The 17,956-nt window shown below is 38.4% G+C and overlaps 2 protein-coding genes across 2 annotated transcripts; one reads left to right on the top strand and one right to left on the bottom strand.

Annotated features, from left to right (window-relative positions):
- Nucleotides 1–433: 433 nt before the first annotated feature.
- On the bottom strand, nt 434–12,858 carry LOC145212251 (aldehyde dehydrogenase, mitochondrial-like). The gene is made up of 11 exons (XM_080080308.1): nt 12,659–12,858; nt 6,844–6,948; nt 6,206–6,346; nt 5,750–5,941; nt 5,211–5,450; nt 4,761–4,863; nt 4,357–4,541; nt 2,019–2,183; nt 1,731–1,888; nt 1,570–1,644; nt 434–1,232 (listed from the first exon to the last, which is right to left on the bottom strand). The coding sequence occupies exons 1-11, from the start codon at nt 12,782–12,784 to the stop codon at nt 1,115–1,117; spliced, it is 1,608 nt and encodes a 535-aa protein (XP_079936434.1). The 5' UTR covers nt 12,785–12,858; the 3' UTR covers nt 434–1,114.
- Nucleotides 2,434–4,620, top strand: LOC145212252 (glutathione peroxidase 7-like). The gene is made up of 3 exons (XM_080080309.1): nt 2,434–2,634; nt 3,355–3,625; nt 3,948–4,620. Exons 1-3 carry the CDS (start codon nt 2,488–2,490, stop codon nt 4,106–4,108), a joined length of 579 nt encoding a protein of 192 aa, XP_079936435.1. The 5' UTR covers nt 2,434–2,487; the 3' UTR covers nt 4,109–4,620.
- Nucleotides 12,859–17,956: the final 5,098 nt, after the last annotated feature.

Genomic DNA, 17,956 nt, shown 5'->3' with positions numbered 1-17,956 from the left:
TTGGATACACACATCAGCGTTCGTTATAGTGGTTCCTGTCACACTTAAGAAGAAATGCTGAATCATTTAAACCAGTGGTTCTTAACCTTTTTTCCTTGCTGCACCCCTTTCAAATCACCAACCAATTTTCGCACCCCCTTGCAAATCACTAACCAATTTTCGCTCCCCCTTCTGTAATTGCTTAAATAGAATAGACCTAACCAACCTTAATGATTCAGCATCCCCGCACCCCCTAGGAACAGTTCTCGCATCCCTTGGGGGTACGTGCACCCCAGGTTAAGAACCCCTGATTTAAACATTCTGAATAAAAATACCCTGTTTTTTTATCTGTTTTAAATCTCTTTGCTACCTTGAACGGCATGAGTCCTTGTATCTGTGATTCAACGCAAAGCCGTTCTAAATTATGCTGCATTTCTGGCTTTCACCAAACGTATCAAGCATGGGTTATCACTTTGTTGTTAGCTCGAGAAAAAAGTACACAAAGCGAGTAGATATACGCAGAAGTAAGAAGGCGCTTTACAAGTTACAAAAAGCACAATTAACAAAAATCAAACAAGACTGCGGGGATAAAATTGGCGGAAAAGGCAACGTAGATTAGTGGAAGATAATGAGCAAAAATTACAAGAAACAAACGTTTTGCAGAGTATTAAAAAATGTCACTTGATGTATGCCTACATGTTCTTGGAATTAGAAGATACACCCATTATTCTGTTTCCGTTGTACAAAATATACCGTTCGCTTTGTAAAGTAATAAATTTCAAACATATATTTCTCGAATGTGGCAAAGAAAAAACCAGTTTATTTGTTTCGGGTTTAACTTAAACAGTTTTGTAATATTCCGTATGCGAGCCAAATCCACTCAAAAGCTTGGCAACGATTCACAAAACGCATTTTTGCAGTTTCTCAGGGCTAACCAACAGGCAATACTTATTTATATTTACTCAATACACGTTAAAAGCTTAAAAAAAGAAAAGAAAAAATACGAAAGGCTAATAAATAATAAAGGTTTTTGAACACCGCCGAAAAAGACGTTTGTGTTTATGGTTCAAATCGATCCGTTGGGTGGCGCTGCCGACACGCTCTCGTTTTATATTTTTCTGTTGGCGCAGCGTGATCACGTGGAACCGCTGTATTGCCGAACGGCGTTTGACTTGAAAGAGATATTCTGGATCTGCGGGAGTTTTAACGTCACCGTCTTGATTTCTGAAAACTCGCGAAGACTCTCCTCACCCCTGAATCAAAAGAGATTTGTGTCAATGAAAAACTTCGACGGACAAAACAACTGTTAGTGTTGGCTAAAAATTCTTGCCCTACGTAATATGTGGAGCAGTTTAGAGTTGATTATCTTTGAATTTACAGTTACAATATTTGAACAGTGCTTCTGATTCAAAATCAGACTTCAATTCTTATTAACAGGGGGAAATAATTCACTTTTATATGAGCTTTGTTGGTCTTTTAGTAGATCTGATAGACATTTCGTAGATCTGACATATTGTTAAGGTGTTTTCTCGTTCCGATATGTTTTATCTAACTAAACCAAGTTGTGTATGACTGCATAAGAATACTTACATTTCTTTTCCTTTTCCGGACATTTTTAGACCACCAAATGGACTCTGAACAGCAAAGGCATTGTAGCAGTTGACCCTGAAATACCAGAAGAAAAAATAATGTAAAAAGAGTTTAAAAATATACTAGGTATGAAATAAAGAGGTTTCGTAATTTCAACTCACCAAACTGTTCCTGATTCCAGCGCTTTGGATATTTCAAGGGCAACACTGACGTTCTGTGTAAAAATGCCAGCAGCAAGGCCATATTGTGTATTGTTTGCTCTTTCTACAACCTCTTCAATGGTCGAGAACTTAAGTATGCATTGAACCGGCCCGAAGATCTGTAAAAATGATACATTTTTAAAACTTTATAAAAATGTTCAGCGGACGAATGCACAAATCGTCATTAAAATTCTGGTTTTAGCACTACTACACACAAAAGTAATAGAAGTCTTGAAGCGATTTTTGTACCTCTTCTTTAGCAATTTTCATTTCATCCGTGACACCAGAAAAGACAGTAGGTTGAATATAAAGTCCCTTATCTCCATGTCTTGACCCTCCGCATTCCAGTTTTGCCCCTTCTTCTTTGCCAGCTTTAATGTAACCCATAATGCTATCGAAATGCTTGCGGCTTATCTGAAACAAAAAAATGATTTGTGAATTGCGGCAATTCAAAATTTACTGCACTATGTACAACTTAAATTATGGTTTAACTCTTTCACAAAAATCGTCAAATATCACATGATTGCGTAAGGAAAGAAAGGTTTTGTACTACAGTAAAACCATTTTCCAGAGAGAGATTAAAATTACTTCGCCACCCAAGATAAGAAACAGAAAAAGGGAAAAACGAGAGACAAATAAAAAAAAAGAACTTCGCCGCCAACGAAACCAGTCAAGCGTCATTTCCATTTACAGTCAATGGAAACGGAGTTCATAGGAAATGGATTTCTGCAGGAGTATTCTGTATTTTTTAGCTTTGATTTCCCTGCTAATGGACTCCGTCCTGTGCGGTAAGGGGGGTTTCTACAGTTTTAAGGTCCAGAACATTCGTGGGAAGCAAGTTTCGCTGGAGAAATACCGAGGAAAAGTGAGTCATTGGCGGTAACTTTATTTGCGTACTTTATTTATAAGGAGTGTTGTATACGGTTAATAAGTTACTCAAAGCAGTTGAATTGCGTGAGCATAGACTTTGCTTTGACGACTTTTACATCTGCGTGGGCAAGCAAGTGTTAACTTAGGCGGAAACCAAATAGCTACATGGCCGGCGAATGTTCCATTGGTACGTTAGGAGAATTGCCCTCAGACTGTAAACGCGTATTTACCAGTAGTCTGAATTGGGAAAGTGTGGGTTTGTTTGTACACCCTTTAACATGTAGGTGTTACAAAGCAAAATATTTGCTACCTAGTTTCTAATCGGCGTGTGACATTTAGGTGGTAAATTTGTTTTAGTGACTGGAAGGATAAGCGCGGAAATTGGTAATAAAATAAACTATAAATTCGGGAGTGCTGTGGTGTCGGTACACCAAACTCTCCTGGGAAATTGCTCTGCAGAAATACACTATGTGCCATTAGAACTGTATTTAAAAACCACTGGGTAGTGGGAACAATTGGCCTAATATACGTCATTTGTGTTTGTTTTGTTATGTTTTCTTTTACAAAAAATCAAAATCAATTCAAATCAGCAACATTATGTAGGCAATGCAGCTTCGTATCAATATACTAAAGAAAGGCAATTAAAAAATCTTCGTTGCCATTTGAAAAATGTAGAAAACATTTTTGACACAAGTTTAAACTTGTACATGTACAGGTGTCTTTGGTCGTTAACTTGGCCAGTGAATGCGGATATACGCATGAACATTACCAGGAGTTGGCTGAGTTGCAACGCGACCTAGTGGACAAGCAAAAAGAGCCCTTTACTGTTCTTGGATTCCCATGTAACCAGTTCGGCGAGCAAGAACCCCACGATAACAGCGAAATTGAAACCTTTGCGCGGCAGAAGTACCAGGCAACATTTCCGCTTTTTGCGAAAATTGACGTTCATGACCATTCAGCTAACGCAGCTTACAAATTCCTAAAAGGTTGGTTGTTTTTTTGCTTTTAACCAATTTTTTTGACAAGTTGTCAAAGCGTTGAGTAATGTTAGGGTAGACAGTTATCTCAAATTCATTAGGGATAAGAAATAATCTTAATTTGTTCAGGGATAAGAAATAATTTCAATTTATTTCATGATTTTATACATGCCCCTAACTTTGTCAATAAAACCACTTCACGAACATGTTGGTGCAAAATGTCATTTAATTTACCATTGTTAAACGTAAAATGGTGCAATGTTTTCATAAATTTGTATCATACTGCAGTCGTGTAAAACGTTCGATCCCAATAATGTTTACTACTCCGCAGAAAATTCTGGTCGAGCACCAACATGGAACTTTTGGAAATATTTGCTTGACGGCGAGGGAAACGTAATTGAAGTTTGGGGACCTAGGGTGTCAGTGAGCAGTATAAGACCAGACATCATCCAAGCTATCGACCAACTTAAATCTACCCACAGAGAACTTTAACTAAGTGTATCGGTTTTGTATCAAATATATTATCAAACATGTAATTGCCAACTGTGTTAGTTGGTATTCAATCCGAATATTGGGTATGACACTTTTCACAATCGTTATTGCACAACTATTTGACCTCAATCTTCATTCCATATTTAAAAACATATTTCAAGCATGATTACTTTCTAAATACAAACTGGCTCTTAACGTCAAATGCGATAAATACAAAATCTATTTAAACCACTGATCAAGTGTTATACCTGTGGTCCTTGCTCTGAATACAGCTGAAACGGATCAGCTACCATCTTTTTAGATGCCCTCGCCACGCTCTTCTTGACGAACTCGTCGTAAATGTCTTCATGCACAAATGTCCTAGCCCCAGCAGTGCACATTTGTCCTTGGTTCATGAACACGGCTTGGTGGGCTTGCTCTACTGCGTAGTCCACTAAAAACAAGGCAAAAGTGTTAAATCTATGGTGTACATGTAACGCTGCATTTGTTCGCAATAAACGTCTATAAAATGATTTTTGTCTGCAAAAAAAGTGTTTTCGTGGTCGTTTATGGATACCAAGGGAAATTGAAAGGGAGGCATACACCGCTATTAAAGAATCTTGTCTCAAAAAAGGTATTGCTTTGCCTTGACGGACATATGCTGTTTACTTACAATCAGCATCGGCAAATATAATATTAGGACAATTTCCGGAAAGCTCCAAAGTCAACCTCTTCATATTGGTCTTTGATGAAGCTTCTTCAATCTTTCGTCCAATCTGCCAGAGTAAAGTTTACAAACGTGTGTCAGTTAAATTCAATAAACACCTACACGTTGCATATTAAGAAAACCGTATCTAATTTATAAGTTTAATGGTGAAAATAACGGCCCAAATAGACGTAAAAAGCGACATGCTTTATTGTTCAAACGTTTCGGCAAATGCTCATGCCATCATCAGTGATATGAAGGCCACATCAATTTGGGCCGTTATTTTCACCATTAAACTTATGAACAGATCCGTATATAGTGTTCCAACTTCCAACGTATCTAATTTATTTTAAAAGATATGCTATCGCAACAAAACAAAATGATGTGAAAAGTGAACGCATTTTGATGATAACTCACTTCAATTGATCCAGTGAAAGATATTTTCTGAACCCCATGGTGGTTTACAAGTGCTGCTCCAGCTGTTGGACCGCCAGGTACTACGTTAAAAACTCCTGCTGGAAAGCCCGCTTCTTTTGTGAGCGAAGCAAGAAACAGAGCTGTAAGAGGTGTGTTTTCGTCTGGCTTGATTACTACCGTGTTGCCACAAGCAAGCGCCGGACCTAACTTCATACCCATTGTGATAAGAGGCATGTTCCACTGAAAAAAGTAAGTGTTGTTTCATTATTACGGAACTTTGAACCTTGTTGGTACTTCTTGCTGTTTGTTTGCATATTGTTTGTCAAGTCATTGACTGTTCTATTGTCATGAACCTAGTGATAGTGATGCAATATTACTTATTAGGACCAAAGCAATTCGTTTGTTGCTTGTGCAGTCTGCAACCTTTGCTAATTTTTGGTTGACTGGTCAGTTTTAGCCACAAAACAATACCAATGTATACGCGCCAAGGAAAGGTTAGACATGCTTCTAACATTTGTGAAAATTGATTTTAAACTTACTGGTAAAATGAGTCCACAAACACCCATGGGTTGAACCAATGTGTAGCTCAGGTAATCGCCATCAACGGGTACAGTTTTGCCATGCATTTTGTCTGTCCATCCGGCGTAATAACGAAGTAGTTTTGAAATACCAGTTGTGTCCATGAAAAACGTGTGCGTGTAAGGTTTGCCACTGTCGAGTGTTTCAAGGCACTGTATGACGTAACAAGGACAAATTGCTTTTTAGAACATATGCAAGGGTAGGTTTCTATGGTGGTGTTTGGTGCAATAAGGGTATATTTTTTGTTTTTTACTGTTAATTCCTTAAGATTTGATTTGAATTTGCAGTGAGTTAAAGTAGAGAACAGTTGCATTTGCTTGCTAGCTAAACAAACTACTTTATTATTTTAATCTTAAAAGTGTGTTGTATAGCTTGTGTCCATAGATTTCAGGTTTAAACTAAATTGTGATGCTTACCGCAAGGTAGTACTTGTTTTCATCAATCAAGTCAGCAAGTTTGTTGATTAGAACCCCGCGGTCAGATGCGTCCATTTTGCGCCAAGGCGATCCAGGTTGGAAAGCGGCGGTTGCTGCTGCCACTGCTTTGTCTACATCAGCCTTTAAATGAAAAAATGGCTTAATTTTACCACAGACTTCATGCAAAAGGGCTAAATGCACTATCATTAAGGAGAATATACCACTACAGATTCTTTTGTTTTGGTACTCATCACTAATTTTGCAAGTAAAGATGTTACGGACGAAATTTATAGAAGCAAAATGCAAACACCAAAAAACGTAAATTTTATTTTTCAATCCAGTTCTACGTTTTGGGCGTATAAGTCTAGTGATTCTACACACCAGGTGGCTCTCGCAAGCAAACTCGAAAAAAATTCCATTCAAACACATGAAACTTTGCACGTAACTATTCCCTCCCACACATGCCCGACCGTACCTGATAACCAGAATAAAGCGTAACGCTTATCACATTTCTGTCACGATAAAAGTTTCAAAAACTCCTAAAACAACTGGTCCATTATCGGCCCTTTGACGTTTGTTTGTAAACAATTGGACAACGCGATAAGAGTTTCGAGAAAGTGCTGAATGATAAGACTGACCTCCGAAGCCTCGGCAATGCGGGCGGTTACTTTTTCAGTGGACGGGTTGATGTCATTGAATGTTGCTCCACCAGAAGCGTCGTACCATTCGTTGTTGATGAACATCTGCGCAAAAAAGGTTATGTTATAATGATCATTGTATGCTATTCTTGGTGAGTGAATACCTCCACCGTGTCGAGCTGCCTGATATGTTTCACTGTGTATTTGGGTGTGTAAATGTATCCGTTTATTGCCAACATTTAAATGTATTGATGAACAGATATTATGGTCTAGCTTCTAACAGATGGTATTTTCGTGTATTCGGCAATAATTCGTGTTATTTTCAACCAATTCATTTCAACCAACGTCAGTGAGGGTTAATGGCTATTTGTAATGCAGTTCCCGAAACGCTTTTGCCATTATATGTTTGCTTTGTAATTGGGTTAAACTATCAGTCGTAGGTTGGAGACAGGAAACAACCATCAAAATTTTATCTTCATTGTGTGTCGACAAAGCATGATGACAATCAATGGAAAATCCCTACCATGACCAAAAGCGGTTTAAACAAACAAACAGCCCAAAACAAAGAGTGGTAGCTGTAGCCAACGTTGTAGAGGGATTTTTAACAGATTATTATCCCAATGGGGTTTTGGAGGTCGAAACATGACGGGGTGTTCGAAACTTGATGGGGTATTTTGAGACCATCTGATTACCATACTAGATTTTGTGTACTTTGTTTCCCTTTGTGGTCGTGCTCCTACAAACATTTGATTTGGCTAGTTGTTGACGGTTTGATTTTCCAAAAGCAAACCTTAAAGTAAGGGAGCAAAACCAAGTGAATGGTCTGAAATAGGGCACATCAAATAGTGTCTTATTGGTTTTATGAGAAGTGTACCAGTATCAAGGGCCACTATTTGACCCAAACGACCACAGGCTCAGCCAACCATTCTACTCTATTGGCAGTGGTAAAGAAGTTATGCAACAAATTCTTTTTTTCTGATGTTCCAAATCAATGGCCTATTACATAACCGACTGTTGTGCCAAAAAACTCAACATTTTTGCCACAATTACTTGGCATCAAGACTTTCTTATCACCATTACAGGCGATTAAAGGTCATCTTGATCGGTTGCAATTCCTTTGAAACCTGTACCTCGGCAGGAAGAAATCTCACCCGCTACAAACATAGTATTTGTTTTGTAACGACGCACAGACTGCGCCAAATCTTGCAACGTCGGCATATGGAAACTAAATATTTACACGAAGGGCGAAATCACTGCAGTGCCCTAGTGGTTCTTTCTCACGCGAACGAAGTGTTTTTTTGCTTGACGGCAAAACAGAAAGTGCCGTGCACTTCAAATGTCGCAACAAAATGTTTCAAAAGGGAGAAAATTAGATTTTACACAAATTTAAGCAACAAAAAACACCTTCTCCTGACTTATAAAACAGTTAACGCCTATTACTTGTTTATAATGAAAACCTGGCGTTGTGTTTATAAATTTATTCAATTGTAATTCACGAGTTTCTCATGCAATGTTTTGACCCTTTTTTAGGTTTTAACAGGTTTGCACCACTATTGAAGCTACAAATGAGAATTCAAGACTTTTTAAACAAACATGCTAAACTGAGAAATTAGTCATTGCATTTAAGTTAAGAGTCTTTAATAAAACAATTGGTTTGGTAGTGGGATTAATTTATTAGCTGAAAATGGTCACACTGTCGATTTTCATTCGTCTCTTCCATATTGGGAAGGTTGAAATGCGATTTTAGTTGATAAGATTTAGCTTTACGATAGGCATCGTTTCATACCGATAAATATCGTTTGATTTTTGCCAACAACAGTAATATAAGACGCGCGAGAGAAGATTTTGCGACAAGCTTAACACGTTTGTTCACGTTTTAAATTAGGTGCATTCCCTTCTCTAGGCTTTTGTTTCTTTTATAAACTCCAATTCCGTTCAGTTTTTGTTCGTGTAAATTATTACAAACTGTTGTCACAAACGTGTGCTACACCCAATAAAATTGCAGAACCAACTGCGCCAAACCGTATAGGTAAACATGAACAAAATGTTCGTGACATGTGATATTACTTGTTTCCTGTTACATTTAAAGTTTTTCGGAACACTGGATTCACGGTTTTGCAATTGCACATATGTGATGAACCCAAAATGCTGACCCCTTGTGGTTGCACCTGTCTTTGAAATGATGCGCAGCACATCAATCTTCGTGATGTCGAACCAATGTCAAACCTAACCCTTATATTTTACACCATGCGAGAAGCCGGAATACCATATGTCTATAGTTGTCTGCGCGCTATTGTGACATTTTTAGTTTATTGTCTTCATTTCACCAACTTGCTTTCAGTGTTGTTGGAAGTCTACAGATTGCTTGTAAATTATAATTATGTATGGTTTGGATTTTATAAGTTTTACTGTTTATTTCAATTTTGTACAGTTTGAATCATAGGTGCTGGACTTTTAAGGCATTTCTTAGTTTTGCGGATTTGTTTGATTGAAAAAAATATCTTGGAAGAGGTGTGGTACTGATCATCACTCTGGAATTTTCAAAACATTTGTCTTTGAATATTTTCTCATGGATTAGCGAATCTGCTGCAATAAAAATGTTGCCACTTTATACAACACTAACCGCAAAATATATAAATTGAAGCTTAGTCGCGTTATAATACCCTTATGTGAGTTGTGGGAACAAGAAGTTCCGACTCCCTCTGCACTGATGTCTTGCGATAAACCCCGCTTTATATGTTACACAAACACACATCGTGGCCAGAGATTACCACCTGCAACCCTACAGGCGCCACACAGCAGTAAAAACGCCAAAGATTCTTACTTTATCAGGTATTCTCATCTTACGTCTGTAAAGCCGCCAATTTTATGCGGATCAGGGTGCGCAATCCACTGGTGATTCGCTGCATTATCGCTGTAATTTATTTCGCGTGACATTCGCACCGATCTGGGTGTAGACGGCAATTTAGGCTCTTATGCAACGGTTCCGCCGATGGCCATTACCGTTTTTATGTGAGCCAAAAATACGGAACAGATTGTCATATTGTGGTCTAAACAACAAATTTTTGAAAGATTTTGCAGATACAAGTTATTATATCAAGCTTCAAAAGCTCTCGAATGGTTTGTTCAGCGAATTTTATGTGCCTTACCAGGTAATGTAAGTGTTTGCTTACTGAATGCTTTCAAAGGGTTTACAAGTAAACTGTTTGCTCTCAGTGGCTGCAAGCATTTCGTAGATTTGCCTAAAATATCATCCACCCACTAAAGCCCCCATTGTATCATTTTAATTGCAGTAGAATAGTTCTGCATTGCAACAGCAAAAAAAATCGCGTTAAACATGCTACTTTAAAAGGCCCAGGAAGAGAACTATTGCAATACAACTGATGATGCCACATAGGCGAAATATATATTCCTTCATTTTAAACCGACTGATTCTGTTTAAACCAAGGATTTACAGTCTTTCGGTTTTACTGTATTGCAATACAAAGTTTGTTTCATTTCCCAGCCGTCCTTTGTTGCAATTAATCATCCCGAATTAGTTTCCCTTAATCCGGTTACTATTAATTTCCCTCACCTCGCGACTTTCACAGTCAACCAGGTGTACACTGCGCCACGAAATACCAGAAGCTATAAATGGCAAAGAACTGCACGACGCGTACGTACATTGTCGGGACGGCAGCTGTTATAGGCCCAATGTGTTGATTTTCAGTACCTAAGTCTGTTTATTTTCTGGTTTGCTGTGGCTGAACAGGCCATAAAAAAACCAGGTGCGTCAAACAGTATGCGTCGGGAGCCCTACTAAACATTATGGCACATAAAGATCACGTGCCGACTTTCAGTGTATGACGTCATTGCGTTCGGACACCATCTGGTGGTGTGGATATGGTTGCTATGGCGATTGTTATCACTAAAACATTTGGGTTTGCTTCATATATTTCCCGCCAGTATTCTGACACCCTGGGGGTTAAACGTGATAGTTTAGTTAATGTATCTATTGTGTTCGTGTAAATAGAATCATGCGACTGTTGTATTTGGTCCAGGTGGTTATATTTATCACAGTATATCAGATTCTTATGATGTTTGGTATTTTTTGCAACAACAAAAATGCGCATAAACAAACTAGCTATGTTTCCTATTACCGTTTTACCAGGTATTCGCTTTGTCCCATGTGCTTTGTTTAGGTAACTTACGTTATTTTAATATCTCATGCGTTATGTCACAGTACACGCGGAATATGTTGTAAACTGGGTTGGAAACATTTAACCGTTGCGTATCGGGAACCTATAGCTAAATGATCAGTGATCGCTGGGCTGCATTAACGTTTCAGGGCTGATCCCAGTTATGAATTAACGCGAAAACACGTTTAGCTTTAACAGTAAACCGTTACCATCCGAGAAACCATATTTTTTCTCTTTATGTAAGGTCCCCACGTGGCCGTTCGTAAAAAAATCCCCACGCTATGAAAATTTGTTTTTGCATAGATCATTTTCTCCTGACCTTAAGCATTAAGGAGGTTGTGGGCCGGTTTCAGTCCTATACCTACGCATTAGGTACGAAACTTAACATGACCCATTACGTAACATCACAGAAAACGGACCCGGAATAGCCATCGAAACCCCACGTAAATTAAGTGCAAACAAAGCCTTAAGTCCAAACGTGTGTGGGTGTACGTTGGGCTCCCACAAAGAAACGGTTGTTATTGTGTCAAAACGGTTCAAGCGTACTTTTCTTTAACCTTTGTCACAATCGAATTCAAGGTCAATAGAAGAGCGTCGTGCGCTCACTGTCGCCCGTTTTGGAATCTTGTACAATGCTCAGCGTTTACATAGCGCTAAGACACGAGGGCTTGGGAATTTTCGCAATAAATCCGATTTGTGTTAGGGTAAAAGGTTTTTACGTTGCTCACACAAAAGGGTGGATTTTACTGTTACTTTTGGATGGTTTTCTGTATTTAGCGTAAATTTACCACAGCCTTGATCCCACTGCTAAGCCGCGCACAATCATACTGGGGATTTAGATAGTTTAGTTTTTTTGTGACTAAATACTTTTTCCTTTGCTACTGAAGCTTTGGTAAAACCAGGGTATTTTAAATGTTTATTTGCTGCAAGGTTACAGAGAACGCTGTAGACGAGTTACAGCTGTTCAAACACAACTATGAACTGACAAATTGTTTGTTCCTTTCTCAAAAGCAGTCATGAGTATGAGCCAAGTCACTTTTCCACACATAACTTCCTTGCCTAATCATAACTCAAAGCTAACATGTTGTAAGACAAATAGGAGTTTTCTGGCATTTGTCCAATCGGCGTCCTGGAATGACGTCACAGCCATGATGCGGCTATTTGAATTGCTGAGTCATTGACGCGTGTAGATTGTTGCTGACATTCTAAGTTCGGTGACGTAGTTTTGTAGTTGAAAAGTGTTTGGTGATATTAACTATAACGCTTAAGTGTTCTGTGAATCACTGTATGTTTCTGGACAGCCATGATCTTTAATCATGAATCTGGAATGTTTAAACACTTAAAATGTCTGGAAAGATTTTAAACTTGCACTATGTATAAGCAAAATGTTTTGTATCTGATATTCGCAATGTTTAAACTTTAAATCACCAGTTTAGACGCATGCGGTTCATTACGGGTTGACACTTTGTTTATCCTGGAGTTGTTTTCAAAACGACTAGTTTTAGGTTTTAGGATATAGATGATAATACATTTATGTAGTTTTCAACATAAGATGGACAAATTAAGTCTCAGTACACTCAAATAATGCCAGGCGCGAACGCAGAGAATGTAAACATGTAACACTTAATACTCCTTACCTTGGTATATTTGACTTCCAGGGCGGGATTGGGTGGGGGAATGGGCCATGGAACACAACTCACGGGGTCGGCGTCCAATTTGGGATTGACGTCAGTAACAGGGGCTTGTTCAGTGACGGCGGCCATCTTTGAATTTCAAATCAGTTTCTTGGAAAAAGTATAACTTAAGTGTGTTCTTGGCTGTAAAGATAAAGATTTTATTACAATAACTACAAGTAGATTGATGAATGCAACAGTTGCAAAGTAGATTTAAATGCAGAGCCCCCTGAAAAAGTTTTTTAAATGCCGAATCCCTTTAAACATAAGTTATAAGCTTAAAGCGTTTGTGTATAATTATGCTTGACACCTGTAATTGCTTGTCGCGTCTTTGGAGACAACTTAGACAAGATAAAGTCTCCAGCAACCGAAATTCGGCAAATTAAATGCAAAATCAGCCAGCAATCTGTAATTTTGCGAAGAAAACCGACAATTGTGGGATTTTTAGCCCGAGGTGTAGCAAAGTGGTTTGTTATATAACTCAAAATCAGCTGACTGCCCTATAAATAGCAGTTCCCGTAAAAGTAAGTTGTTGAAAGTCGCTTTTCCCACTAAACGTAGCGAAGAACAATTCAGAGCTCGACAAACCGAGTTTAATGATTCACAAATCTCGATAGCTCGCCGCTGTGTAAAGATGCGAACCCAATTTTATAGCTTGCTAGCCTGATTTACACTATCTGACAGTTCTTAGTGAATGTTATGTTTTCAAACGTTGTTATTGTGGCACGACTTGGTGTTAGATACATTAGGTAAAAAACTGCACTGGGTAATTTCCTTAAACGGCCCATTTCAGGACAGTAATATTGCTGGACCTTTACATCTATTTGGCATTTGTTTAAAACGGACAAGCAATTTCTTGTCACGTAACGCTAGTGCGAAAAATATTTGTGAAAAGTTTTCCGGTTTGTTTCTGAAGTTGCGGTGCCTTCACTATAACCAAATTGAAACAGGATTATCAACTCCCGGCAAACTTGTATTTTTATTCCACGCATTTATCGCGATATCGAAACTTCGGCTAGGGCGAACGAAATCCAAGTTACGCCATCCTACCTTATTTGCAAATAAGCCTTTTAAACTATTTTGCAATACAATAAGCATATTAATTTGCGATTTTGCACAAATGCAAAACACGAGCCATACTTTCAAATAAAAACCTTAATATTTAGGCAAAACCCTGTCAATATGTGCAAAACTTATCAAAAACAATGGCAATATCAAGCCATCTTATCGTTAACGCCTTGAGCAGCATTATCACGCACGTGAAATTACCATATATTTGTATTTGACCCGTCAAATATGTGAAAGATCAACAGCTAGATTTTCCGCCCTTTTGCGACTTAATCCCCGCATTTGCTCGCCTTTGCAGACACCGAGGATACGTTCAACTTCTGCAGCGATTTCATCACGTCAATCTTTGTTTTATCGTAGATTTGCCAGACGCAATAAGCCGTAAATTTGCGCTCTGCGGCGTGGAATAATACTATTGCGTGACTTTGAGCAGGAAATTGAAATTTTGCAAAAGCTGAGCCTTTTCTGATCGTAAAAAACTTGTTTGAAATAAAACTCAGATTAAGCCTAAACAAAACGGCTCAAAATACAAAGCGAAATATAGAGCAGTGTTCCAAAGAAGCTACGTTATTATGCTCTTGAGCACCAAAGCTAGCCAGAAATTTAATCTAGAAATTACAATTGCAAGTTAGTGGATTTTCTGCCAAATATTCCACAGTTCTGCGTTTACGCGTCTGTCGGTATTAAACACACGGAATGATCGCTGAAGTTATTGCATTGTAACCCCAAACAAATCGGTAACACCCGCTTGTTGCCCTTTAAAGAATGTTTGGTGTGTCTTTCGTGAGCAAAACACCATACCGGCACTCTGTGGTTCTTTGCCTCTTACGCCCCTTTACGCCTCACGGTCGTTGGTCGTTACCACTGAATTACAAATGGCGTGACGATCATATAATATCTAAGAGTTTTTTTTGCGTTCCAAACATTCACACTTGCGTACACATAATCCTGTACCCGCGCCGCGCACATCTTTTTTAACTTTCTATTAGGTTAAACACGAGTTTCGTCACTTTTCGTAGCATGTACAAATTCGCTTATCGACGAAAAATACGTTTTGCAGTTTTGTTAACACAACCAATTTCACAAAAAAACTGTAGATCTAGCTACAAAACTGAACACTTAGCGGTAATCTATCGCGAAATACTCTCGAATACTTAACGCACAACACACACGTACTTGTAATTAACCTTGAGAAAACCTCAAAACGTTACTCATTTTTCCTCGCCTTGTTTGTAAACGATTGGGCACCTACTTAACCAGTGCAGGAATTTGGTAATTAAAACTAACCCAGCATGCTCTTACAAAAGGTTTTCTCTGCACTCGTAAACAAAAAAACTCTGATTTTCTTCCCTGAAATGCTGACGATATTTACTGGAGGCCTATACCTTGACACTAGGTCTCTGTTGTGCGTAATATTAACACCGATAAGAAATTAAGCGTGTCGGTGAATCCTGAATAGGCACACAAGCAACGCTACTCTACGACGTTTGGTAATAATTATTATACCAACACCGGAATTCAACGTAAAATTTCGTATAACACAGCTCTGAGAACAATTTCACGCCATAACAATCTTTAAAGTCACAAAAAAATCTTTTCTACGTAGTAAGGCGTAGAACGGCAGCAGCAAGAACCAAACAAGCCCCACTCTACCTATGCCTTTGTACATCTATTATCCGTCAACCAACGGCCGGTTTATGATCCACATCGCCGGAAACACGATATTTATACACTGCGTGGGCAGCCTTTTTTCCTACCACGACGCTGCTTCACTCCCGCTGCGATAAGTAATGACTTTAGACAAACACTCAGCGGGCGCCGAGCGGTTGTCCAAGCGACAGGAGGGGTTGTAACACCTTATTACCTTACGTCCTCTTAAGTTCCTCGTTTTCGAAACAAATTGGGATTATGATGCCAGTTGGTGTTTTAAGTCATATTGCCTGCTCTGGGGTAAAAACGTTGCGTAGTTTTGTCTCGATTTGGGTATCTTTAATAGGTTCGAAAATTTCACTTACTTTTTTCGCACAGCTTAGAAACTGTGAAAACTGTCTGTATTGTGTCTTATATGGTCAATTTTTAAAAGATTTTTTTTCAACGTATTGAGCTTTATATTGAACTGGTATAATCTTTGATCAATTACAGCTACGTTTTTTCAGTGTATTGAGTGAATAAACTTAAACACAATGCTATGTTTAGCAGTCAATTATTTGCAGATAAAAGTTATTTGTACATTGGTCGAAAGTGCATATGATTCCAACGTTTTTTAACCCACTTGCGACGGATAGGCATAACTCTCGTATTGTAGTACATTAAAAAAAACGTAAAGGATTTCCTGACTTGCAACAGACCGACCAGTAATGCGCCCCCAGTATATCAAGGGTTTAATAACCTCTAGTTAGTTTTGGCGTTGTTTTGACATTTGAACGTGACAAATGATCTGTTATTCAGTAACGGGTTTTTCAAATTTCAATTGACCTTTACCCCGGCACGCTATGTACACAAATGTGGTTTTCGTGACTTGAAAATACAGCCTTGGTCTGTAGTTAGGAGAGCCCAGTTTCGTACATATCCCGCAGTAGCAAGTAATTCCATCTCGGCGTCACATTTTTCCTAGTTTCCTCGGAAATCAAAGCGCCAGAGTGGGTTCCAATATTTACGATTTCGAAGAACCATGTAGACATTTCAGGTTGTTACAACAGCAGAAACCTCAGCTTTCAAAAGTATTTATTTGTCCCATACAGCTCTCAGACAGTTTTACGTTTAATCGAAATGATCATTTTTGGCTCAAGAAATAAAACAAAGAAACCGCTGTATCGTTTGTGTTAATTTGCTGTGTAGCTAATTTGCTAAAAGATTTTATCCTAGGTTTGGTAAATACCATAAATACATGCTGATGTAGCACCTATCAAAGTATTTTCGCGTTTATTTCCTTACGTAACATCATGTTTTGAGAGCCAAAAAATGGTTAACATACCATACGTAACATCATGTTTTGAGAGCCAAACATGGTTTTACATACCGTATATGGAAACCTTAGAACGACATACAAAATATTGGGACACAAAACAAGGTGGTAATATCTACGCAATTTGGTACGGTGACAAATAACACTGCGGTGTTGCGAAAATAATGCGGATTCTGCTTTGAATGATGGATGTCGCTTGGCAGGTGCGAAATGAACTGTACGAAACAAAGAATTCCAACAATTTTGCAACATTTATTTCCATTTTGTATATTTAGTTTGTAATATAAATTTCATTATCACTGTACCTATACACCTGAATGCTTCGAAATTAAATTTTGTTAAAAGAAGACGAAAAATGGCTTAAACTCAAATCCAATACCTTATTGGCTTGTACCGTATCTTACTAACATTATTTCTGCACGTGTTGAAAGAATTGTTCAAATTTTTATGTTACCTGGCGCCCAGTCATGTTATTTTCACAACCCTTCAATCTATTTGAAAATGTTAAGTACCACGCCATGGCGTTCTGCATTCCATAGAATTAACGATGCAAAAACGAACGCATTGTTAACACTGCAACTATTGTCAAACTCGTATGCTGTTATAATTGGGTGCAAAATTTCCCACTGTACACGAGTATAACGGCAATTCGCTTTGGCCTCCAAGCATGCCGATCGGATTATCATTTTCCCCAACAAACAAACATGGCAAGCCCCCCATAACAACTATTTATCATTAGCCCATCATCACACAAAGGTATTTGCTTGATATTGTGCCTCGAAAATGTCATGTTTATCACTGTTTGCAACAAAAATCTCTGCAATGCCTTGTTTATGTTTGGTGTCAATCAGATTGAATTTTAACGTTTACAAAAAGGCGGCTGTTTTATCTTTAAAGAATTTTAAACATGAGTTATGCGAACTTAAATTGTTGATCTGGTCGGAACTTGGTCTGTTAGAGTGATCTGCGCAACGTTTTAAATACTTGTTGTGTGGAATTTTGCTGTTATACTCTGTTGTACAGGTTTTACTTAACGTAAGATGCAATTTAGGCGAAACTTTTTATTCCAAAGTTTGAGGCAACTTAAAGGCAATGGGTTCGAATTTGAATGTGTCATGCAAATGCAACAAGTCAAAGCTGTCGTTTCGTTTAGTAACTTGGAGATTATCCAGTAGGATCCAATACATGCACATTTGTCGCGATTCCAGGAGCCTGAGCCATTTCCCTAC

This window comes from Phallusia mammillata, chromosome 2 (assembly GCF_965637545.1).
Source record: "Phallusia mammillata chromosome 2, kaPhaMamm4.hap1.1, whole genome shotgun sequence".
Lineage (NCBI taxonomy): Eukaryota > Metazoa > Chordata > Ascidiacea > Phlebobranchia > Ascidiidae > Phallusia > Phallusia mammillata.
Note: the sequence above shows the minus strand (reverse complement) of the source record. Positions and strands in the feature narration are given on the sequence as shown.

Excerpts from the sequence above, each read along its gene's own strand:
- LOC145212252 (XM_080080309.1), top strand. The coding sequence starts at position 2,488 with ATGGATTTCTGCAGGAGTATTCTGTATTTTTTAGCTTTGATTTCCCTG. Across the intron at positions 2,635-3,354 it reads TGGAGAAATACCGAGGAAAA|GTGTCTTTGGTCGTTAACTT; the intron begins GTGAGTCATTGG and ends GTACATGTACAG. Across the intron at positions 3,626-3,947 it reads AGCTTACAAATTCCTAAAAG|AAAATTCTGGTCGAGCACCA; the intron begins GTTGGTTGTTTT and ends ACTACTCCGCAG.
- LOC145212251 (XM_080080308.1), bottom strand. The coding sequence starts at position 12,784 with ATGGCCGCCGTCACTGAACAAGCCCCTGTTACTGACGTCAATCCCAAA. Across the intron at positions 5,942-6,205 it reads AAAACAAGTACTACCTTGCG|TGCCTTGAAACACTCGACAG; the intron begins GTAAGCATCACA and ends TACGTCATACAG. Across the intron at positions 1,233-1,569 it reads TCCGGAAAAGGAAAAGAAAT|GGGTGAGGAGAGTCTTCGCG; the intron begins GTAAGTATTCTT and ends CTTTTGATTCAG.